This window comes from Eumetopias jubatus, unplaced genomic scaffold, assembly GCF_037043125.1.
Source record: "Eumetopias jubatus isolate StellerSeaLion01/CBP00866 unplaced genomic scaffold, mEumJub1_p1.0 scaffold_3, whole genome shotgun sequence".
Taxonomy (NCBI): Eukaryota; Metazoa; Chordata; class Mammalia; order Carnivora; family Otariidae; genus Eumetopias; species Eumetopias jubatus.
Window position 1 is genome coordinate 110,147,724 of NW_028274809.1, and position 23,756 is coordinate 110,171,479.

At 44.2% G+C, this 23,756-nt stretch overlaps 1 protein-coding gene across 2 annotated transcripts; it reads right to left on the reverse strand.

Annotated features, from left to right (window-relative positions):
* Nucleotides 1–1,197: 1,197 nt before the first annotated feature.
* On the reverse strand, nt 1,198–23,751 carry AMMECR1L (AMMECR1 like). 2 transcript variants are annotated; one of them, XM_088021769.1, is made up of 9 exons: nt 23,423–23,751; nt 21,780–21,889; nt 15,941–16,067; nt 12,783–13,227; nt 9,259–9,369; nt 8,833–8,947; nt 8,091–8,181; nt 6,494–6,590; nt 1,198–4,800 (listed from the first exon to the last, which is right to left on the reverse strand). In XM_088021769.1, exons 4-9 carry the CDS (start codon nt 13,187–13,189, stop codon nt 4,689–4,691), a joined length of 933 nt encoding a protein of 310 aa, XP_087877895.1. In that variant the 5' UTR covers nt 13,190–13,227; nt 15,941–16,067; nt 21,780–21,889; nt 23,423–23,751; the 3' UTR covers nt 1,198–4,688. The 2 variants fall into 2 exon arrangements, with proteins under 2 accessions (XP_087877895.1, XP_027957147.1); XM_028101346.2 differs by lacking the exon at nt 15,941–16,067 and having other exon boundaries at nt 23,423–23,750.
* Nucleotides 23,752–23,756: the final 5 nt, after the last annotated feature.

Consider the following 23,756-nt stretch of genomic DNA (forward strand, 5'->3'; position numbering starts at 1 on the left):
ATAAGGAACAATAATTTCTAGAACCAAAATTTCTCTTTAAGAAACAGAGAATCTAGGGTGGTGCAGTTGGTTAAGCATCCCACTCTTGGTTTTGGCTCAGGTGGTGGTCTAAGGGTTGTTAGATCGAGCCCATCGGGCTCCACACTCAGCACAGTCTTACCCTCTCCCTCTCCCTCTGCCCCTTCCCCCTGCTCTCTCTTAAATAAATCTTAAAAAAAAGCCCAACCAAACACAGACACTCCTCAGACACCCCAGTGCTATCATCAATTTCTGTTTTAACAGTTGCTTGTTACTTGTTGTCTATTTCCAATTTATCTAACCCCGACAGCATGCATACCTGTAGCATAGAGTTCCGCCAAGTGTAAGGGCCTCAGAACTGGATATCCTTAAAGAAAAAAATATTAACATCCTTGCAAATATTTGAACTTAAGACTGACGATTGCAGCACATGTGTATTTATATGTTTGAAAAATTATTCTGGCCATTTTCTTCAAACACATCTCATCCTTTCTGGGTCCTCCAAAATGAACGTTTCCCTTTAAGGTTAGACCACACCATTATGTCCCAGAGTCTTTGCTTGGATTAATTAGTCACCAAATGAGATCTTAAATTTGAGCACCATCTCCCTCCCCCCACTTTTTAGCTTTTTGGATAAGGTCAGTTTCAAAGGGAAATCTAATGAAAACTATGACCCTTCTTTCTAGAAAGACACAAATTTTAAAGGGTACATGAACCTCAGTTCAGGTTATTTCCAGGGAAATTGCTACCAACCACACAAAAAAGTACAAGTGCAAATAAAAAAATATGTTGAGGATCATGGACACCATGCAAAACACACAGGCTGACTAAAAACACCATCTGGTTGGCTGTCTTCAAAAAAAGATGATTGGGGCGCCTGGGCGGCTCAGTTAAGCAACTGCCTACAGTTCAGGTCATGATCCCAGGGTCCTGGGATCGCCTGCTCCCCCCAACCCCCCACCTCTCCCCCTGCTTGTGCGTGCTCTCTCTCTCACATAAAGTCTTCAAAATAAATGTATGATTGTGAGGGGCGCCTGGCTGGCTCAACTGGAGGAGTGTGAGACTCTTGGGTCTTGGGGTTGTGAATTCGAGCCCCTCGTTGGATGGAGAGATTACTGAAATAAACTTAAAAAAGAATTACTATTCCAAAAAAAAAAAAAAAGGGCAGGACAAAGACAATTTTTACCCATTATGATTTATTCTCTACAATACTTCGTTAAAGAGTTCAATGATTTGCACTCAGAAGTTATATAGCCAAGAGGCAACCAAGTGTAATACAAAGAATTGGTCTGAAGTCTTTGCACTGAAGGCCATACAAAGTCTCTTGCTTCAGGGAAGTAAGAATGAAAATAAAACGAACACATAGCTCCCTAGGCTCCAGAATCTCAATAGAAAATAGCATCAACAATTAGTGAAAGTGTAGGTGTTAACATATCATGGAAAACAGGTCTTGTGCAAAATATTAAAATTAACACCCAGGACTTCTGTATAGATGGTTTTTATTATAAACAATAAAATATATGTAATGTCTCAACTACAAACCTTTCATGTTGAAAGGGTCTCTAACATGAGTTGCTTTAATATTATGAAGCGAAAAAGTTTAAGAACCTCACAGTGGAAACAATCCAACACCGACAAATCCTAGTGATCAGAGACATTCTCTCTTACTTAACGTAAAACAAGGACAATTCATAATTACAAAGAGAATGTCCTAGCTGTGGGTATTATGAGACAAGCCAACTTTCCAGACCAAAAGGCACTCACAGCTAGGGATGAATCAAACTCCGAACTGAACCAGCCAACGTGGGCTGGTTCCTTAACAGCAGTTACCTACTGTTCAGCTTGAGCAGCCCAAGGACAAAGTAAACACCAAGCAGAAAACATTCCCTTCTTTTCAGACCTGCCACTCACACCACCTGTACTGGCCACCCTCATCACTGCTTTGGTCAAGCACGTGGAAGGCAGTTCAGTTCCAGTTCGGAGCTGTCATCTCCCTATGCAAAGCTGCCGCATGGATGATCCAAACTTAGTATTTTTCCTGAGAGCCACCTGCCACACGTCTTCACGAGGTGACCATGACCGTACACTTCCAGACCGCCTCCTGACTAGGCCCCATTCAGGACAGACACTGACCGTGGCATTCCTTATGGGGCCAAATAGTTTTCCTTGGTCGACTCCTGAGCCCCCCTGACAAGGCCAGAGGGACTTGAGCATCTCCATTGCTGGACTTGTATGGGAGCATGAGGGAATGTGCAGGGAGTAAGGCTTCTTCACTCCAAAACCTCTGAGCCCACTTCAGTGTGGTCCTGGGCTTAATCAGCCCAATTCTTGTGCACTGATTTTTTTTCCCCATTTCGTGGGTTTTTTTCTGTTCATTTTCTTAAATGGCAGGTATCCTACCCCACCCTCAATAAAATAAAATAAAAAACATACTATACATTGGGGAAGACAAATAGGGCAACATTTCTACAAGAAAAAATAGGCTTGAAGAGCATGGCACTGTAGTAAATGCTTGCATGACCAGTCTCACTGAGCGTGCTCAGGGGTGAAAGTTTAGCACCAATTTTTTTGCTTTTTTTAATCTTTAGAAATTAAACACAACTTTTAACACAGAACACTTGAACAGTAATGAGTGTAGCCCTATGTATCAATACTGTTGTACAAATTGGAGGTGGGTGGTTTAGTCCAGAGCTGACCACCCTGACATCAATCCATGGCACCTAAGAGTAACTATCGTCACATTTGTTTGTTAACAAGACATTTATTATTCTCAGCAGCAGGAAATCACGAAACAATCCCTTCATCTTCAAAAGCTTTTTTTCATTAACCTTGCAAGGGAAAAGTGGCAGGATGCGAGAACGCAGCACAATGGTTAAGATAGGGTGGTGCGGCCTTGACCTGAGCATCCTGAGGTCAGCCCACTTCCCTTGCACATTTCGTATCCTCGTGAACAGCAGAGGATGGTGCCAAGCAAATCTGCTCCCCCTCATCCATTTCTTCCAAGAAATGAGACAGCAATGCCTAGAATGGCATGTGTGTCGTTTCTTGGATTATGTCCCTGCTCCCCCCCATTCCTGGCAGAAGAAAACTCAACAATTTCTTCTGATTTGGATATTTGCCCATTTTGGAAAGCCACACCATCACCACATAAACTTCAAAAAATAAATTAAATCAAAACAATGGTGTTCACTGGATTGACACCCAATCCACTTCAAGAGTTCTCTAAGCATGTTGTTGAAAACCAGTGTATCACCCTCTGGGTCCTTTCTTCCAATTGGCCACCTCTTCCTGTGAATCCTTTCAGCAGTGCCTCTGTGACAATGTTTCCAAAGCATCTTCCAAGTCCCCAGCTTCTATGAACTCTGCCACCAAATGAGGGAAGAATAGGCAAGAGGGAGGAGAAACTTGCTGACAGCTATTTGGAATCAGCAACAATGGGGAAGGGAACTATGCCACATGAAAGTCTGAATGACCTAGAATAAAATGGGCTATTTGGAATTTTGCCACAGTGGGGTGAAGATTCCCAGCATGTTAGGCAAGATAAAGACTCATCTTGTTTAATTACACAGCTTTGTTCTAAAGTCCTGGAAAGGACCGAAACAGCAACAGTCTTCCCACTTCTCCAGGCAAACTAGACAAAGGAACTCCTCTGCTTAAAGGTCCCTCAGGATGTCTGCCTGAAAAGAAAAACAGCTTGGAGACCCTGGATTCTCTCCTATGACGTGTCCTTCTAAAGCCCAACCCAAGTGCTTGTTGGAACACCTATGCCTTCTGAGAACCTAGATCCAGCTATAGGCACTGCTACCAGTAGAGGAGTGAGGTAGCCGGGTGGTAAGGAAGAGGTCTCTCCTTCCTCACTGCATGCAGCGATGATTTCGGGACCTCCCATGGGCATCCCAGTACAGTCCTCAGCAGGCTACACCACAGAGCTCTGTTCAATACCAGGAGACGCAATGCAGGAAGAGTGCCAGAAAATCCAACTGAGAGTGGGATGAGAATTAAAACCTTCGAGGCTAATTGAGCAATGAGATCTGCAACGCCATCCAAAGGGCTTCCGATCTTGGTGTGGGTCTCTGTCCAGGAGCCTCGGAGGACTCATGGTGCCCACGTTCAACCCTAACATGGCGTCCACTTATGAAGCATGGAGGTTGTGATCAACTCTTGGTATGCAATAAACTGGAAGTTTAAAAAAGGAATTTAAAACAACCTAAAAATGTTTCTTGTTGGTCTCCGTTGCCCAGACTGCCAGGGGAATACACCTACTTGATCTGGGGAGGCTGTAGGGGTGTGTGTGGGGTAAGCCTTCATGGACCACCAATTCCAGCTTCCACTGTGTGGCCAACACAGAGGCGGCAAATCAGCAGTGGTACCTGCATGCCAAGGGTCTTCTGAACCCACACGGTAATTCTCACTAGTCATGGAGGAGCCCCAATCCAACGGAACCCCATATTGAGGAAAGGCTGAGATAAGGCTTGGGCCCCTCAAGTTCTGTTTCATTCAGTATAACCCCGCCCCCCCTCAGTCAGCTGAGCAGACTTGGCAACGGAAGCTAGCATCATAAAATGGTGCAGTAATAGAAGTAACTGGACCAGGAAGAGGAGGCATCTGCTCCAATGATGTCATAGCCATTGGTGGCCACAGGGGGGTGGGACTGGTCATGCAGCCGTGTGTCAGGAGTAATGATTGTAGAGGGGCGGGGCATGAAGAGTGCCATTCTGGAAACAGTGCTGTCGAGAAGCAATATACTCTGCGTAACTGATTGTCACCTTCTCACTTCTGTACCTGTATAAGGAAACAGGGAAGGGTATTAGGAACCTCAAACCCTTTGTTTTGTAAAGTCACTCAGCAGAGAAAACCAAAAGCTTATTCCACATTTTGAAAGAATAAAATGGAAGACCAAGAGCAATCTTACTTACAGAAAATGAAAGACAGCACAAGAAAACAATGTTGTTATTACAAATGAACAAGATGAAAAAGCACAATCACAATTCACCCCTGAGAATGTATTTTCTGCACATCCCACCTTTAAACACTACTTATCAGGCTGCTCTTAAGCAATCTGCTACTGGGGTCTGGATGAAGAATGTCAAGGTCAAATTACACGGGTGGCAGACTGGAAGATGGCTATACCAATGCCCAGTGCAAACTGCATGTCTACTGCATAAAATGTGATAAATTTGACAGAAATGCAACCTCAATTTGCAGAAAAGCAACAAACAAGTTATTTATAACTAAAAGGGGCACAGATACCTAATTCTGGGTCAAATTCTGATGAAGCAGGTTAAAGGATCCTGGGGCTATATAGGACGGGTCTCAATTCCCAGATGAATATGCCATATCATATCACAGGGTCATCAGAACAGAATTCATAGCACTTTGGCTTTGCTCTGGAAAGAGCCATGAGTCAGGATGCGAAGCATGGGGTGTTACAAACCTATGGAGCCTACTACAGACCACAGGAGCTGGGTGTGACAATCCTTACCCAGAGCCATCTCTTTCCCACTGTAATCACTCCTCCACTGCAAGGTGATTATTCCTGAATTTTGACAGGGAAATGGCTGTTCAAATAAATTATAATAATAATAATAATAATAATGCTTTGTATTTGAAGTTTTTTTCTTTTTTCTTTTGGAATCCAAAGCATTTCAAAAACACTGGGTTATCTTCCAAATAGACCTGTGAGGTTAGTATGATTATTCAGTATTTTACAGATGAGGGAGCCAACAGAGGCCCACAGAAGCCCACAGAAGCTAAACCTCTCAGTGTTTCTGATTTCAGTAGGGATGGCAAGAGAACTGATATCTACTGACCACCTATAATTATTGCCTGGCCCTAGGCTAGAAATTCTTCATACATTACCTTACCACACTCTAAAACAACCCCGAGGCATTATCATTCACTTCTTATGAACAGGAAAGTCCCCCCTCCCCGCTCAGAGAGGCAGAGTAAGTAACTGGCCCAGGTCACACAGGTAGGCAGTGGTGGAGCTGGGATTCAGACTCCAAGTCCGTGTGCATTCTAATACTCGAGGCAGCCTCCCCCAATGAGAGGGATGTTTCCTTGTAACTCTGTGAAAAGCACTGTCTCACTATTCTGTTAACATGCCACCTGTATCCCCTGCCACCTGACTGCATGTGACTTCAACTGACCCTGGACCTCTGTGCTGACAGCCTTCATTCCTGACCTCAGTCTGCCCCCTTAAGCCTCCCAAGCAGTGGGTCTGGTGAAGACATCCACCACCTGATCATGGCCTAAACTCTGCTCCGGCTCTGCCATCAACTCTGCTGCAGAGCCCAGGACGCTGGGAAGTCTTTGCCTTTGCTGCCACTGCTTCCTCCCAACTTAAACCTGACCCATACCTCTTTAGTTTAGGGACATTAACAGAGAAAATTTTTTCTAGCCCTTTCCATCAAGAGTATCCTCCATCCAACCCGAGCTAAATTAAAATGACAAGGAAAATGAGACAGTGGGTTACCTGGTAAGTTTGATCGTTTTTCTGAATTCACTGGTAATTGGAGCCTTAAAGCCACCTTTCCTGAGCAAGGAGTCTATTGTCTGGATCTGATCCCAGTCTGAGGAGAAGAGAGGCACACTGAGTTCAGTGCACGATGACACAAGAGTAGGGTATGTTCTCACACGGCAAGAAAAGAGAAGCAGCCAGGTCTGCTAGGGTCAAAGGGAGTGCTGGACACTGGCCCCACATCCCTAGAGCCCCATCTGCCTCACTGACATCCAAGTAGAATCGGAGACATGAGATGATAACCTGACATACACCATAATGGCTGTCCCCAGGCCCCCTGCTCCTGTCTTTCCTGTCAGATGTGATCCCAGTATAATTATGGTCTCAACTTAAGACTGGCCTGCTGGCCTAGTGCTGGTAACGAAGGCTGTTCTGTGAGAGGAGAGAATTCATATTCTGCAGCCTGTATTCCTTTGTGTGGCCTTCCTTTACTTTGATGATTTCTAGGATTCCTGTTTTCTATTACAGAGAACTGATAGCAGGAAGGAAGCCAATCCTTCATGAAGGACAGGAAAGTTGTTCACACATACATCGTTGTGTTGTTCCTGCACATTTTTAACAGATAATACTGAAAACCAAAAAGAAACCCCTAAATTACCCCCGATTTTTAAATTTTGCCAACCAACTTTCAAACGGCATAAATAATCTGATTATCTATCCATTATTGCCACATCTCACTATTAGGAAATATTTATGGTGTCCCTTCTTGTACAAAAATGTTAGACTTATGGCTTCAAAGTGGCTAAAAGGCTTCCTTTTTATGCCACATACACATGGCTTTTGAAAAAGTTTAAACACAACCATGATGGAAACCAATAAGGCAATCACTCTCCACATAATTAGTTCATTGATACACTGAACTGGCTATTTCTATTCTAGGTTCATACCCAATAAGTACTGTGTGTTTTACATGTTATTTTCAAAAACAGAGACGAAAGAAGGGAGGGTGGGTGGGTGGGACGAAGAGAAGAGAGAAAAAGAAAAGAAAACTGGGTTACATATCACAGAACACACAAGCAACACTGGAAGGTATTCTTCCAAATATTCTTTTAAAGAGAAAACCTACCCAGCCCACCTCCTACCTTTATTGTCCCATTATAAGAACTTATTACCTACTAAGTTCTTAAAAAAAAAAAGGATTATGTCTTGCCTTTTTCCAAATATAACACTGTTTAAAAATTAATGACCAAAAGTTCAAAACCCACTGATATGGGTAGTTTCCCTTTACAATGGACTCCATAATATGGTCCAGTTGATTGCTGGCATTTTGCTACAATTACCACTAGTTTTGAGGGCCAAGGAATAAAACTTTTCACTGAGAGGAAGTGAAACAAGGGATTGAGTAAGGGAAGTCTTTACCCCTTTTCTTCCCCAGCTCCTGCATTTTTTGGGAGTTTATTTCTCATTCTGTAAGACTTTGATAGACACTAAGAGGAAGAAAGGCACTCATTCTTTGCTGCAGTTGGGCTGAAAGACAATACACACCACTTCCCTGCCTTTAAATGGTGACACTGTGAATAGTAAACACTGAAATTCCATTTGTCAAACTCACCTTGTTCCTTAGCAACCTCAGGTAAGTATGTGGCTGTACGTTTGACACCTTTTTCATTGATGAATTCAATTCGAATCCCATGGACCCCTACCTACAGGAGAAATAACCAAATAAACAGCATTTACTTACTCTAATGGAACTTCAGGCATCCACATTTCATTGACACTGTCCCCTGGCCAGCTCGATCCAAGTTTGAGAAAAGGAGAACCTGCTGCTTTTTCATGACTAAGTCTTTGCCTCAGGTATAGAAGACAAAGTAACTTCAGCTTGAGGGAAGCGGTGAGCCCACATGTAGCCATCTCTCCGAGTATGAGGGTTGTAGAAATAAATTCTTTCAATAGCTCATCCAATAATGTTAAATATTCCACCTTTAATCTATTCCATTAAACATACCACAGGGTTTTGATCTAGGCTCATGACTCCTCACAACAACTTTTACTCAAGGGCTTACCCAAGAGGGATCTGGAATACTCTCTTTATCCCCAGTATCATATCCTATTAGATGTGGGAGAAGGCTATGGAACAAGAGTGGACTGGGAAGACACAGGAAAAGACGACTTCACATTTCTTCCTACTTCTAAGATCACCGCACCTCTCCTGTCACCTATGTGGCCCCCAATTGCTTCCAAACTCAGCTTTCACATTCTTATACCCTCTCTCAATGAAGGAGATACATTACCATGTACTAACCCGAACCCAAATGCAACGAGAGATGCAGAGTTCCAAATGCGGCTGTTCTCACCTCCCAGTCCAGGTAATCACTGGCATCCTCAAAGTTAGTAAGGAGGGAGACAGAGCAGAAAAGTTTAGGCAGCTCCTCTCGGGTCAGGGGGGGAAATCGGCTGTCCTTAAGTGCACTGGAGGGGGACAGAAAACATAAGTGAGGCTGCTCTGGAGCCGGGAGCCAACATTATGTGCCCGAATATTTATGAATCCTGAGCTATGCAGAGAATATTGATTATCCATCAGCACTAATATGCTAAAAATAACTTGATGCTATTAACTGTCTACTCTTGAACTGTTAAGTGACTCACCAGATTAAAGCCCCCATACTCCCTGATTACCAAAAAGGGAACACTCAAACTTCACCACTTAGAAGAAATAAAGTCAGGCAGTTGTTTTCAATTCTAGCCAATTTATCTACAGAGCTTATGTCTGGTGTCATTACCTGGTTAACGTGTATTCCCTGAGTCCTGAATGAAGATTCATGGCTGAGAAGGTCCCAATGCAGCCACGAAGCCGCTTGTCCCGCCCTGTCTTCCATGTCACAAAGAGCGGACTACAAAAGCAAAACAAAAAACATTCTCCAGCCCCAAATCAATCATGGATAGGAACAAAACCTTTGCTTTTGCCCCATTCATTTCTGTTATTCCCCAAAAGGACTGTTTTCTGAATTGTGGCTATCTGAAGGACTCTGCCTTTCTGGCAACTGTGCAGTCTCTGGATGGAGAGAGAGAGGAGACCGCAATAAGACAGTGTGAAGAAATGAGCTCTGTGCAGCCCTTCCTGTGATCCTTGCTGATAGTTTTAATTCACTTTGACACGTCTGTGCTACTTTCCTTTTCCTCTGCCCAGCATTCAACTTCTTCTAATTTTCCAAGTCTTTCTCCTTTTCTTTACTCCATATTTCGGAGTGTCCATGTTCCCCAGTTACATCCTTCAGGAAGACACTGGGCCTCCAAACCTTCTCCCTATTCCCTAAAACTCCCCATTGTTCCTGTAATTATCTCTGCCCTTTGTCCTGCTCATAAATGTTCGGGAAAAGAAAAACAATGCAATGTCTCCGCAAGAAAGCTCATCATTAGAAGTTGCCGCTTTCTACTTCTAGGCCAAAGTCATGCATCGTCCTCGTCAGGCTACATCAGACAGATATAACAGAATTTTTTATAAATAGGTTACAGAGCTGTCCCTTCATCCTGGTATTTCCTCTATACTCCTATGCCTTTACTTCTCATATTGAGCAAAATGCCTCTAAAAAGCAACTTAAACTTTTAAACTTTAACTTTTAAAGCTGCCTACTTTGATCACTGTTATAAAGCAGATCTGCTGCCTAACTTTTCTTTCCACTAAACACCTGAACAGTACCAAAGTTATTGTCCCAAAACCTACTCAAAAACCCCTCAAGAGGGGCGCCTGGGTGGCCAGTTGTTAAGCGTCTGCCTTCAGCTCAGGTCATGGTCCCAGGGTCCTGGGATCGAGCCCCACATTGGACTCCCTGCTCAGCAGGAAGCCTGCTTCTCCCTCTCCCACTCCCCCTGCTTGTGTTCCCTCTCTCGCTGTGTCTCTCTCTGTCAAATAAATAAATAAAATCTTAAAAACAAAAACAACCAAAAAACCCTCAAGAATGCCATTGTCTGCAGGATGGAAATATAAGCCCCCGAATACAACAGCCCATTCCCTACAACACCGTAGCCACCACCCACTCTTCCAAATCCACATCCCTCTCTCGTGTGGGACACACTTGATCCCATGAGGATCAAGGCTTAGAATCTCCACCTGTTTTTCTGACCATGGTATCCTATGGCAACACTCCCCTAAAAAGTTAGCACAGTTCTCTGTTATGTTCTCTCCTCCGACACAATCACACAGGAGTAACTTCCCCTCTACTTCTGCCCAGAGAGTGTGCCATACACATTATTTAGCTGTGTGTGTGTGATTTGCTAACTTGGTAAGTCTCTCAAAAGTGAGGACATTTTCTTCATATTCTCTCCACTCCCTGACCAGGAGGGCTATGCATTGCTCCAATATGGCATTAACAGCTGAAGAATGAATGATCTTAGGTCAATGAATGCTCCAAAAGCATCTCTTCAGTGCTCTTTTAAAGCCAGTTCAGGGGCACCTGGCTGGATACTTAAAAATAAAATCTTAAAAAAAAAAAAAAATTATCAACAATAGCCAAAGTATGGGAGAGCCCAAATGTCCACTAACGAATGGATAAAGCTGTGGTATGTATTATATACAATGGAGTATTACTCAGCCATCAAAAAGAATGAGATCTTGCCATTTGTAACAACGTGGGTGGAGCTAGAGTGTATTATGCTAAGTGAAATAAGTCAGAGAAAGACAAATACCTTTATGATTTCACTCGTATGTGGAATTTAAGAAAACAGATGAACATATGGGAAGGGGGAAAAGAAAAAAGGAGAGAGGGAAACAAGCTATAAGAGACTCTTAATGATACAGAACTAAAGGTTGATGGAGGGAGGTGGGTGGGAGAATGGGTTAAATGGGTGATGGGTATTTTTTTCAGGGGGAGCAGCAGAGGGAGAGGAAGAAGCGGGCTCCCCACTGAGCAGGGATCCCCACGCAGGGCTGGATCCTGGGACCCTGGGATCACGACCTGAGCCAAAGGCAGACACTTAACCGACTGAGCCATCTAGGCGCCCCTATGGGTGATGGGTATTAAGGAGGTCAGTTGTGGGGCACCTGGGTGGCTCAGTTGACCAAGCATCGGACTCTTGGTTTTGGCTCAGGTCATGATCTCAGGGTTGTGAGACTGATCCCCAAGTCAGACTGTGCTCAGTGGGGAGTCTGCTTGAGATTCTCTCTCTCCCTCTCCCTATGCCCCTCCCCCTGCTCGCATGCTGTCTCTACAATAAATAAATAAATCTTAAAAAAAAAAAAGAAAAAGAAAAAGGAGGACACTTGTCATGATGAGCACTGGGGTTGTATGTAAGTAATGAATCACTAAATTCTACTCCAGAAACCACTATTGCACTGTATGTTATCTAAATTTTAAATTAAAAAAAGAAAGGGGTGCCTGGGTGGCTCAGTCGTTAAGCATCTACCTTCAGCTCAGGTCATGGTCCCAGGGTCCTGGGATCAAGCCCCGCATTGGGCTCTCTGCTCTGCGGGAAGCCTGCTTCTCCCTCTCCCACTCCCTCTGCTTGTGTTCCTGCTCTCACTGTGTCTCTCCCTGTCAAATAAATAAATAAAATCTTAAAAAAAAAAAAGAAAAGAAAAGCAGGAAGGAAGGGAAAAAAGAAAAAGCCAGAAGGAAAAAAGGAAGGAAGGAAGGGAAGAAAAAAGGAAAAAAGCCAGCTCAGAGTTGCTTCCAACTCTGAGGAAGAAGAAAAACACTGGCATGGATTACTTCACTTTATACATACTCCTTGTTTAAGTCATTGACACCTTGAGAGAGTTTGGGACAAATAACAGGAGTCTTGAACTAAAAACAGTAAAGCAGATTCTGACATTCTTGGTGGGGTGTGAGCAATCATGTGGGATTACTGATGAACAAAGCGAGGGGACCCTTATTTAGAGTATCACAGCTCCCACTAAATGCGCTCCTACTCTCTAGCCTGGCCCTCAGACACTTCCAATTCACTTGGACTTCAACACCTGGGTCCACAATGATGTTATGTGTGGCCTCTCCTCCACTCAAGAGGGTGAATCACCTACCCACTGCAATATAAACCAACCAACCAAAAGAAGAACCAAGAAGAAAATCCTAATTTCTACAACATTACCTTAAAAACAAGCCCAGACCTCCTCCAAGCGTAACCTACACCCCTTACTGAATCCAGATATCGTTCTACATATTGTCTGGACATTACTCATCATCCTATTCCCATTACCCTCTGCCCAAATGATGCTAAAGCTTTTTATAAGCGTCAGACTCTCTCAAGAGAACCCAAGAAAGACGTCATCATGCCTTTCTTACTGTCCCCTGCACCTGACCAATTTACTCACTAGGGGTCATTGGTGAATCTAGGAAGTCGTGGCTGTGGGAAGCCATAGAGGTGACAGTAGAGGACGTCAAAGCAGTAGCAGCACATCTCTGCAGTCACCACCAGATTCTTGGTGGTGTTGGCAGTTCCATTGGGCCGGGGAAGAGGGCTCAGCGCTCCCGATGCGGGATTCATTCGTGTAATGGGAGAATTTCCAGGTCCCAGAGTTAAGTCCGACACATTCTCCCGACCACTGCTGCCATCCACATGCTGGTGGTTTTGAAGAGGTCCTGAACTAGAGCCGGGGACAGTTGTGGACTGGTTCCCGTGACTGTGCGTTCCACTTCCAGATAACTTGGGCTTCTTGACCCCACAACAGCCTGCTGCCAACTTGGGCTCAAGTGGAGGAACACAACGTCTTTTTCCCATCCTGATTCAGTGCTGGAGGTCTGGAATGCTGCAGAACCCTGACCAAAAAGAGAACAGTTAAGCATTAATTCAAAAGGTTAGTTAAAAGAAGACAAAAATCAAAAAGAAAGAGTCTACGTGGAAAGTCATCAAATTCTCTTTCTCATCCAGGTCACCAGGTCACCAGGTCACAAAAGGCTGCAGACCAGCATGACTGGAAGAGACCCTGAGCTCCAGACTATGGACTCCTAACCTTTTCCTAAAGAACTATTTTTCCTTTTCCATAAAGCCTTATGATCACCACAGACGGACACAGGAAACAAGCAGCCCCTCTTGCCCAGGACTCCTTAGGGCAGAAGGAAGGGCAGGTGGTAGCCACTGTGGAGCTGCACGAGGACATTTCAAGACTGCAAGATAGCACTGGACCTGTCAGACTCTTCATCATTGCTGTGTCTACCTTTTAGGGCCTCCAAATTAGACCACCCTATTTTTAAAGAGCCCCAGAGGAAACTTCATGCTTTTCCTTGTTAACCACATCCTTTCAGCATTTTACTCATCACTAACCTAAATCTGTGTGATTTCAGCCCTAGACCTGAGTGAATATGAAAAGCAGTTAGCTGCCATTCTGAAAGAAGCACACCTTCCAACCCAAGGCTCCCACCCTTCTGTCCTCACAACTCTCATTCTCCAATGCCTTGCTCATTTTCTTTGGTTCTCTCAACTCACTCCAATTTCTACACATCTCTCTATCCTTTCAAAACCCCAATTCAAAAAAAGCTACAACCTAGTAGGAACCTTTATTCACACAAATGACCCAAGCTTCACAGGCCTTTTGTGAGGTAGCCATTTCTACCGTCACAGCGAGGTAGGTGCGTGCAAAGCCACTCAGCCTAACAACGTGTGGCAGTGGATGGGCCAGGAAACCAGAACATCCCATCTGATGATGTGAACGGAAGGAAGGAATTTTTTTTCTTAAACAGCCTGAGGTAAAAATGGACAGTTATAACACAACCAAGAGCTTTTCTGATTCAAAAGAATCAGGAAAATAGGTCCTACTTATTTCAATGTCAATAATACCAAAGTTTGTAAAATTCTGCTGACTTGAAAAAAGAACACTTATATCTCCCTGTGATTTGGACATGTAACATATAATTGTCTTTTTATTTTTTAAACATAATTTGCCTTTTTACGCACTGCTCTATAATACAGTATTTTGGTTGTAAATTCTACCACCTTTTAAATCAAATTAGATATTTACATACCCATTTGCAAAGCCATTATTTCTACACAAACAAGGTGTCACTCTAGGCTGAAAGAAATACAAAAGTTTACAAGTATTATTTATGTTTTTTAAAAGATTTTATTTGACAGAGAGAGACACAGCGAGAGAGGGAACACAAGCAGGGGGGAGTGGGAGAGGGAGAAGCAGGCTCCACTGAGCAGGGAGCCTGATGCGGGGCTCAATCCCAGGACCTTGGGATCACGACCTGAGCCGAAGGCAGACACTTCACCAGCTGAGCCACCCACGCACCCTGTTTATGTTCTTGATATGTGCTGATACATAACAAAATACACATTTTTGTATTTAGGGCAACTCTCACTGAGATGAAAGTTGCTTGTAGCTGAGGGATAATAGCTTGTACACTTCAATGTCTGGCTTGACACAGGCTTCTTTTTGAGAAAGCCTTAGGTACTTAATACAATAAAACCCCCAATGACAAGTTTGTTTATGAGTGTGGATGTTGTCTTTTTTTTTTTTTAAAGATTTTATTTATTTGACAGAGAGAGACAGGAGAGAGGGAACACAAGCAGGGGGAGTGGGAGAGGGAGAAGCAGGCTTCCTGCTGAGCAGGGAGCCCGACGCGGGGCTCGATCCCAGGACCCTGGGATCATGACCTGAGCCGAAGGTAGATGCTTAACGACTGAGCCACCCAGGCGCCCTGGATGTTGTCTTTCTTGTTTATGTTGTTAAAAGAGGGAGAACAGCTTGGTTAAAAATGCTGCCTCCAGAGCCAAATGGAGTGTTCAAATTCTGATTCCTCTGGGATCAAACTCTCCATGACTCAGTTTCTTCAGTATGGGAATAACAATGGTACTTCTTTACTTGCCTCATGGGGTTTTAGAAGAATTAAATTAGTTTAATATGCATAAAGTGCTTGAAACAGTGCCTGGTATGTAGTAGGTGGCAATATATCTAGCTGCTCTTATCACTTGGGTTCTTGTTCAACTGCCCCATTAGGATGGAAATCCCAGAAGGCCAGGACTCCGCTAGGCACTTAGCACTTAGATCAGTCCTTGCTCTGAACAGGTACACTTTAAACATTACACTGAATTCTCAAAACCATTCAGCAAGGCAGGCGATGTTACTATCATTTTACAGAGGAGGAACTTTGGGCTTAATAAGCAATATAACTTGCCCAAAATCAGACTGCCACTAAGTGGCAGAGTTAGGGTTTGGACCACAGTCATCTGTCAGACTCCAAGGCCTGGGTCCTTCCACCAAGCCTCAGAGAAGATGAGGCCTGCCAATAATATCCACTGGAGGGCACCTGGGTGGCTCAGGTCATGATCCCAGAGTCCTGGGATCGAGTCCCGCGTTGGGCTCCCAGCTTGGCGGGAAGCATGCTTCTCCCTCTCCCCCTGCTGTGTTCCTGCTATCTCTCTGTCAAATAAATAAATAAAATCTTAAAAAAAAATAATATCCACTGGATTCAGTCATTTCCTAAAGCCTTGATAAAAAAAAAATTACATTCAAGGTAGAGTAAAACCAACCTAAGAGTTCACAGAATCTTGCCAACAAAAATGGAGCAGGAGGGGCACAGGCTGGCTCAGATGGAAGAACATGCAACTCTTGATCTCAGGGTGGTGAGTTCAAACCCCAAGTTGGGTACAGAGATTACTAAAAAATTAAAAAATAATAAAATAATAAATAAAACATAGTAAAATCAAATGGCCTAAAAAAACGACCTATGCCCAAAGCCAACATCTCAAGCCATGACCCTGAACATAATCAGTGCCCTACCACTGTCATTTGAGTCCACAGAGGATGTCACTGGCCTCTTGCCTTTCTACATTGCGCATAACTGTGGGCAGTGGGCTTAAGACACATGTTGTTGAGTGAAGCAGGATTATCTCTGGAGAGCTGGAGTTTTAACAGGTCTCCAGAAAGCACCAAAGTTCAAAGCAGCAAAGAGAAGGGAAGAAACACAACAGTTAAAAAAAGAAATGTTTCCCCACTCTCATTACACCAAAGCATACCTGAAGGAAGAGCTACATGTCATGAGATGGCAACTTAGGTGTTCCTTAGCAGGTATCATCAGCTACCTGACTGGTGAAACACCCCACAATGGAGCAACGGAAAGGATTTTCAAACCACACCAAGGCAGGTGAAAATTCTGCCTAGGCACCACATACGGCACTGATCTGCAGTGGAACATGATCACAAGAGATACCAAGTGATTACATTTAACAATTCCCCACACCCTCCTAAATTATGATTTGAAATCAATAGAACCAACCCAAATCCTGTGGCTCCTTAGGCCCAAGCATTTCTCTGGAGGCCACTAAGCAAGCAATTCAATTGATATTCTCAATTAATGATCAAAGGCGGAGTTAGAGACTTCTTGCATCAAAATTATAAGGTATTTCTTCAAAAATTTGTTCCCTAAATTTAAATCTATAAAAATTTCAAACATAAAGTCCAATAGTATAATGGACCCAAGAACCAGTTTTAATAATTTTTAACATATGGCCAATCTTATTTCAACTATAGCCTACCTACTCACTCTATCTCCCCTCCTACTGAATTATTATGAAGACACGTTTTTAAGGGGGTCAATATTTTACTTATCTGTTGGCCTAAGGCAAATAAGTAACTTACAGGTGAAGAATGTGAAGGAAACAAGAGTGCTGGGAGTAAATACTTATTTAGAATATCAACCCTGTCCACCAATTTGATCAAAATTTTCTCTTTGAGGGACGCCTGGGTGGCTCAGTTGGTCAAGCGTCTGTCTGAGGCTCAGGTCATGATCCCGGGGTCCTGGGATCGAGTTTCGCATGTGGCTCCTTGCTCAGCAGGGAGCCTGCTTCTCCCTCTGCCTGCTGCTCCCCCTGCTTGTGCTCTGACAAATAAACAAAATCTTAAAACAACAATAACAAAACAACTTTCTCTTTCAGACTCTCTTAATCCTACTCCAACAGGGACGCCTGGGTGGCTCAGATGGTTAAGCGTCTGCCTTCGGCTCAGGTCATGATCTCAGGGTCCTGGGATCGAGCCCCACCTTGGGCTCCTTGCTCAGCGGGGAGCCTGCTTCTCCTGCTCCCTCTACTGCTCCCCCTGCTTATACTCTCTCACTCTGTCAAATAAATAAATAAAATCTTAAAAAAAAAAAAAAAAAGTGGGCCATCTCACCACAACTAAGCAGTCCCTGACTCAGCTCCCAGGACTGCCTTCCAATGACCAAAGAGACTCTGGTTTCTCCAACAGCTGGGCTTCTGAGTACAGCCTACAAGACCTCAGAACAGCATTTCAATACAACAGACTAACCAGCTAAAAACAAATTACTCCTAATGACATACTCCACCTTTTCTAAAACTGTGTGTGCATTTGTTCTCACCCTTCTCCCAAACCTCATGAAAACTATCAACAATGGTACTTTGATATAGGAGTTCCTGAATGGATACTATGAAGTTAGTTCATCTGAAATAATTGGAATCAGGTATAAAAACTCTTCCTTCCTCTGTGGGGAAGCTGAGCAGTGCTCTGTTGCTCTGGGCTGGGTGACTTACCATGCCACCTCAATTCCAGACAGTGCTCAATTCATCAACCACCTTTATAAACACATATACCACTGAGACTCTTCCAAGCCTTCAGCTGGTTTACTCTTTCAAAGCTAAACTCAAGGATCATTTTTTTTTTAAAGATTTATTTGACAGAGAGAGAGAGAGAGAGAGCGCACAAGCAGGGGGAGTGGAAGGCAGAGGGAGAGGGAGAAGCAGGCTCCCTGCTCAGCACGGAGCCCAATGCAGGGTTCAATCCCAGGACCCCAGGATCATTACCTGAGCCCAAGGCAGGTGCTTAACAACTGAGCCACCCAGGTGCCCCAAGGGCCATTTTTTTTTTTTTTAAAGATTTTATTTATTTATTTGACAGAGAGAGACACAGCGCGAGAGAGGGAACACAAGCAGGGGGAGTGGGAGAGGGAGAAGCAGGCTTCCTGCAGAGCAGGGAGCCCGATGCAGGGCTCGATCCCAGGACCCTGGGATCATGACCTAAGCTGAAGGCAGACGCTTGACGAATGAGCCACCCAGGTGCCCCATGGCCATTTTTTTTTTTTTAAGATTTTATTTATTTGAGAGAGAGAGAGCACATGCATACATGCAGAGGGAGGAGCAGGGGAGAGGGACAAGCAGACTCCATGCTCAGCACAGAGCCTGACGTGGGGCTCCATCCCAGGACCCCGAGATCATGACGAGCCTAAATCAAGAGTCAGACACTTAACCCCCTGAGCCACCCAGGTGCCTCTGAGGGCCACTTTAAAAGCCAGCAGCATTGATCTCATTTTTCTACCGCCTATCTACTTTAGACCAATCAATGAGAATGAACAAGTTAAAACTGGATTTCCACCAGAGGGAGACAATACCTTTATTTCCACAAAAGCTGGAGAAGTAACAGGAATCACAGTTTTACCTCTTCCTTCAGGATCTCCTAACCTAACATGTGTCAAGTATAGTGAAGCATGTTTACTGTTGAAAAAGGCACCACACCCTTTACCTGACATGCAACAGTCAAGGTGTCTTGACCTTCATTAGGGTCCACAACCAAAGATGGTAACTCTTCCTCCCTCTGTGGGGAAGCTGAGCAGTGCTCTGTTGCTCTGGGCTGGGTGGCTTACCATACCACCTCAATTCCAGACAGCACTGAACTCACTACCTTTACTCTCAGAGGCTGGGTGGCATTGTGTTTCTTTTCACAACACCTAACACAGTGCCCTGCATATAGCATACGTGCCAACAATCTTATTTATAGATCTCCTAGTAATTTCACTGGTTTGTCTTTTTTAAAAAGAATGCTTGTGGCACAAACTAATCTTTAGATCTTTGATTCTACTGTGAGGTGCCGACTGTGCACTGTGCTAGAAGTTGAAGGCAACTGAATTAGAAGTATGTATTCTTACTGACAATATCAACTCTATTCAGCCCAAACCAAGGAATGGTTTAATTCATAGCTAAATAGATAGCCAATGTGGCCAATTCATTCTAAAAATTAGATCAAATATCCCTTAAATTAACTTCTTGGTTTGATTTATGCTTATAGCTGCTTTCTTTGCTAAAACACACCAGTCACTGGTCAGTCCTGGACTTAGGCCTGGGTGGTATTTAACTTTAGACTGGCTCAAGGCTTTCCTCTGACAGGCCATACCCAGCTTCTAAACTGTACTTGGGAAGTTTTTTTTTCTTTTTTGAATGACGGGGTGCTTTAAGAGCTACTCACTGGAATATTATGTGCCTGGGAATTTATTTTTTCAGGAGGTAATACAAATGATATCTCATAAACTGCTGATGTTTACAAAGGTATAGAGACCAGTATTGAGGGGAAGATGTGAAGACACCCTGATGGATCTGGCTGGCTGGGCAGGATGGCCTTCCTCCCTTGCTGAGGGTCCCTTTCACTCTCCTCAAGTTCACTGACATCTTCACAGAGCAGCTCCCATCATCAGAGGACAGAGCCTAGGCTCTGGGATTATAGTCTAAGCTCAAATTCTAACTCTGACTTGTCATGTACTGGCTATGCAAACTCAGGTAGGTTGTCACATCTCTGTGGACTTAGGCTCCCTATACCACGGAGGATTATTTGTGACCATTCAATGCGTAAGACGTGAAAAGCATCTAGCATTTCTTTGGCACATAACTATTATTTATTAAAGTGTCTGCTATTATTAATACTACCACTATGGAAGGGTACATTATAAAAATAACACAGCTTAACATTCTTACAATTTCTAGAAAAATGAATGCCCTCATAATAAAATTTTATTAAGAACTACCTTGTAGTCTAAAAGACCATATTATTAAAATGAAATTATTACTCTAATGACCTTGATGCTTTTCCTCTTTGCAGAGCAATGGCTTCTAATAAATCATCCACTGTGAGATGCCAGAAAATATAAAGAACGAATACTGGGCTGTCTGAGTTGTCCACACTTCTATTCTACCGGAGTCCTCTCTTAAGCTTACATACACTAAAAAGAGATGAAACCAAGTATATGTTATTATTGTAGAAGTCTTGATTTATACTAATGGAACCTCTGCGTCAAACCAGTTAGATTTCCAACAATAACCAGATTAAAATAGCTAGAAAAGCCTGGAGATGAAAAAACAAAATTTAGATTCACCTTTTGAAGATAAGCTTCAAAACAACTTATGGGGAAGCATGACCTTCTAACAAATAGATCTGGGAGGTAGGAAAGAGGTAAAGAAAAAAGGAGTCTCTGCTTTTTTGTGTTATTACGTAGTGTCCAAATGTCTGTTCAAATCAAGCTTTATACAGAAGGGAATGGGTTGTTTCCTTCATGATAGAGAACTGAACTGAAATTCAATTTAATAATTATGTTGTATGAGTAAGGAAATGGCATCTGAACTGTAATTCTGCCTACTTATGTAACTATTCCAAGAAACAGATGAAAAACCCACAAACATACCGGTAATCATTTCAAATAATCACTTTTATATTTTTGAAACCTCAACATACAAACATACACATATCCAAACACACGCTGTTTGAAAAATTTCCCTGCAAAATACACTTGATCTTAGGCTGAGAAGTGATCCCCGCAAAATACAGATCTACCTATATAACTGCTTTTAAAATTTACAGATTTACAAAAATGCACAGAACTATATATTCTCATTTCAACTTAGCTTAAAGAAAAACACAGGAATCAGAAGTTTTGTTTTTAGAGTCCCCTCCCTTTACTATGTGATCTATGGCAAAGTGCCAGATATTTCTGGACCTTGGTTCTTTCATTTGTAAAACGGAAATATCTGTCCCGTCTCCTTCACAGAGGGATTGTGAGGCTCCAATAAGATGTGAAGCACTGTGAAAAACACTCTTACAAGTGTTAGCATACCACAATAAGCTCAAGAGGATGCAGCTGTAATAAAAATTTTTCCAGAAAATAGTATCACTGTAGCAGATTTAGGGCAAATTTTCCAAAAATCTCTGAAGATTATAACCATATGGAAGAGACCCAATACTTGACCTTGATCAGGAACTGCATTAACCTTAGAGTTTTGATCTTTGGTTGTCTTAAAAATGAGTAATTTGGGAAGGGGCGGGAGCCAGACCTTCCTGTACTAAAAACATAAAGGATAAGCGTAATACTACACCACTATCTAATGGGATTATGGAAAATAAACTTGTCTTTACATATTTAAATTACTTTAAGAGAGCAAGTAGAATTCATCAACATTAGAACATAAGGACCTTCTCAAGGAAGCAGAAAAACACAAGTGAAAAAGTAAACCTACATTCTAATGTCCTAGCACAGGGCTAAAACCAGTAACAGCAACAAATTCTAAACATTCTAAATATGTCTAAGGTAATACTCACTGAAAGCAGATAGTTTGTATTGCCAGGGGCACAGCTATAACAGAGGAGGAGAGTTATTTTGTCTCTGAAATGAACTTTCTTCCTTCTGATTCCATTCCTTCTTCCTGTACCTAAGACAGAAATGCAGGTGCAGTGAATGAACAAAAATCAAGGCAGTCCAGAGGTGAGATATGGTTTCTGAAAAATTACAACTTCATCAAGCAATTTCTAGAAAAAAAAAAAAAGAAAGAAAACAACAGCTAGGAACAGGCTCTCCCTACTACAAAACATTTCAAAATCTAAATATAAGGTAGCAATGGCAGTCCCATGCACTGAATCACCTCATCCTTGGTGTCATCACCAAGAAGGGAGAACACTGAGGATCAAAAGTTTTATTGAACCTGAACATGAGACACACATTAAAACTTCCTCCACCACTAATTTAGATCAAAACTTGCTCTCAGGCCAAGATATACCATTTAAGGCTCTCCACTCTCCAGAATACAAGCGTATTCCCAAATCCTCTGCAAAGATGGTGTTGAAGAATTACTGGACAGCATGCCAGGGTCCTGAGGACAGGCCATCTTGTCACCCCATGTGGACATGACAATTGTTGGTAAGAGTCGTCCATCCTTACTATTAATTTTGCATAAATCTCTTCATAATCTCTTCAACAACTTCCCCCACCCCCCAGTAGTAGAGAATTAAGCTATTCCCAAAGATGTAAACAGGAGACTCCAAGCCCCACCCACACTATCCAAGCAGAGGACAGTGAAAGAGGATAGGCCCAGAGGGATAAGGGTAAGGGAGTGTGGCAAAGTGAGGAGTTCAGATCAGGACAGGGAAGGGAGGAGGGCAAGGAATGAAGGGCAAAACCCACAGCCTGGGAGGAAGAGAAAGGCATAAAACCCAAAGAGTTTAAGGTGGAGAGGTAATGGAAATGGGGCTATGGGTGGATAAGGAAGCAGAGAGTGAGGGTGGGGCTGGGAAAAAAGAAAAGAGGAAGAAGAGAAAAAGCGTGCGCGTAAAGAGAGAGTTAGGCAAGAAAAGGACGAGACAGAGTGGGGAAGGAGAGGCCGGAGCAGGGGGAGCAAAGCAGGCAGAAAGGTGAAAGGTAAGAAAAAAGGGGGTAGGGAAGGAGAGTACGGGACCATGTGTGTGGGGGGGAGTTGGGGAGACGCCAGAGCGACGGGTAGGGCAGCGAGGGCCGAGCCGCGGGGGTGGAATCCAGACGCCGGGCGGGGGAGGGGGCGGCGGGACAGTGGGTGGGGGCCGCCAGGCGGCGCCGGAGACCACCAAACTTTACATAGACCCGAGACCGTTTCCTGGAGGGCGTGCAGAAAGGAGCTGGAGCCTCGCCTGGCCTTGCCTCACCTCACCTCGCGGCCCAGGGCAGGGGCGTCCGCCTACCCCTCCCCAGCAATGCCTCCCGACCCCCCTGCCCTCGGTGAGGACACGCGGCCCGCAGGCCCCGCCCGCTTCTTCCCCTGCCACCCGGCAGCCCCTCCCCCACGCTGCCCCGGGACTCTCGCCGCTGACCCCAGAGAGCCCGTCCCGGGCCCCTCCGCTCGCCCTGGGGTGAGGAGGCCCGACGCCGCCCGAGGGAGGCCGGGCCCGGCGGGGAAGGAGGAGGAGGAGGGCGCGGCGCAGCCCGAGTTTCCCACCTTTTCTCCTGGCCCAGACGCAGCTGGGGTGGACGGGACCTCTCGCGCTCTGCCTTCTCCTCCAGCTTCATGGAGCCATGCGCCTGGGTGGGGGCTCCCGAGAGAAGCGGGCCCGCAGACGGGCCGGACGCGCGGCGCGGACGGGGCGGGGCGAAGAAGGCCGGCGGGCGGGCGGAGGAGGAAGCGACGGGGCGGCGGTGGCGGCAGGGAAGAACTGCTAGAGGTATTCCCCGGGCAGCTGGAGGACTGAGTCGAGCCGGGACCCGAGTCCTCCAGTATCCCAGCAGCCACCGGAGGCAGTGAGGTAATGGAGGAAGAATGTAGGGAGTCCTCC

Bases quoted from the DNA above. Each gene is read 5' to 3' on its own strand.
- AMMECR1L (XM_088021769.1), bottom strand. From the start codon at position 13,189: ATGGGAAAAAGACGTTGTGTTCCTCCACTTGAGCCCAAGTTGGCAGCA. The intron at 9,370-12,782 runs GTGAGTAAATTG...TTGCTTTTGTAG, and splicing joins AGATTCACCAATGACCCCTA to TCCGCTCTTTGTGACATGGA. The intron at 8,182-8,832 runs GTGAGAACAGCC...TTTCTCCTGTAG, and splicing joins GTGATTACCTGGACTGGGAG to GTAGGGGTCCATGGGATTCG.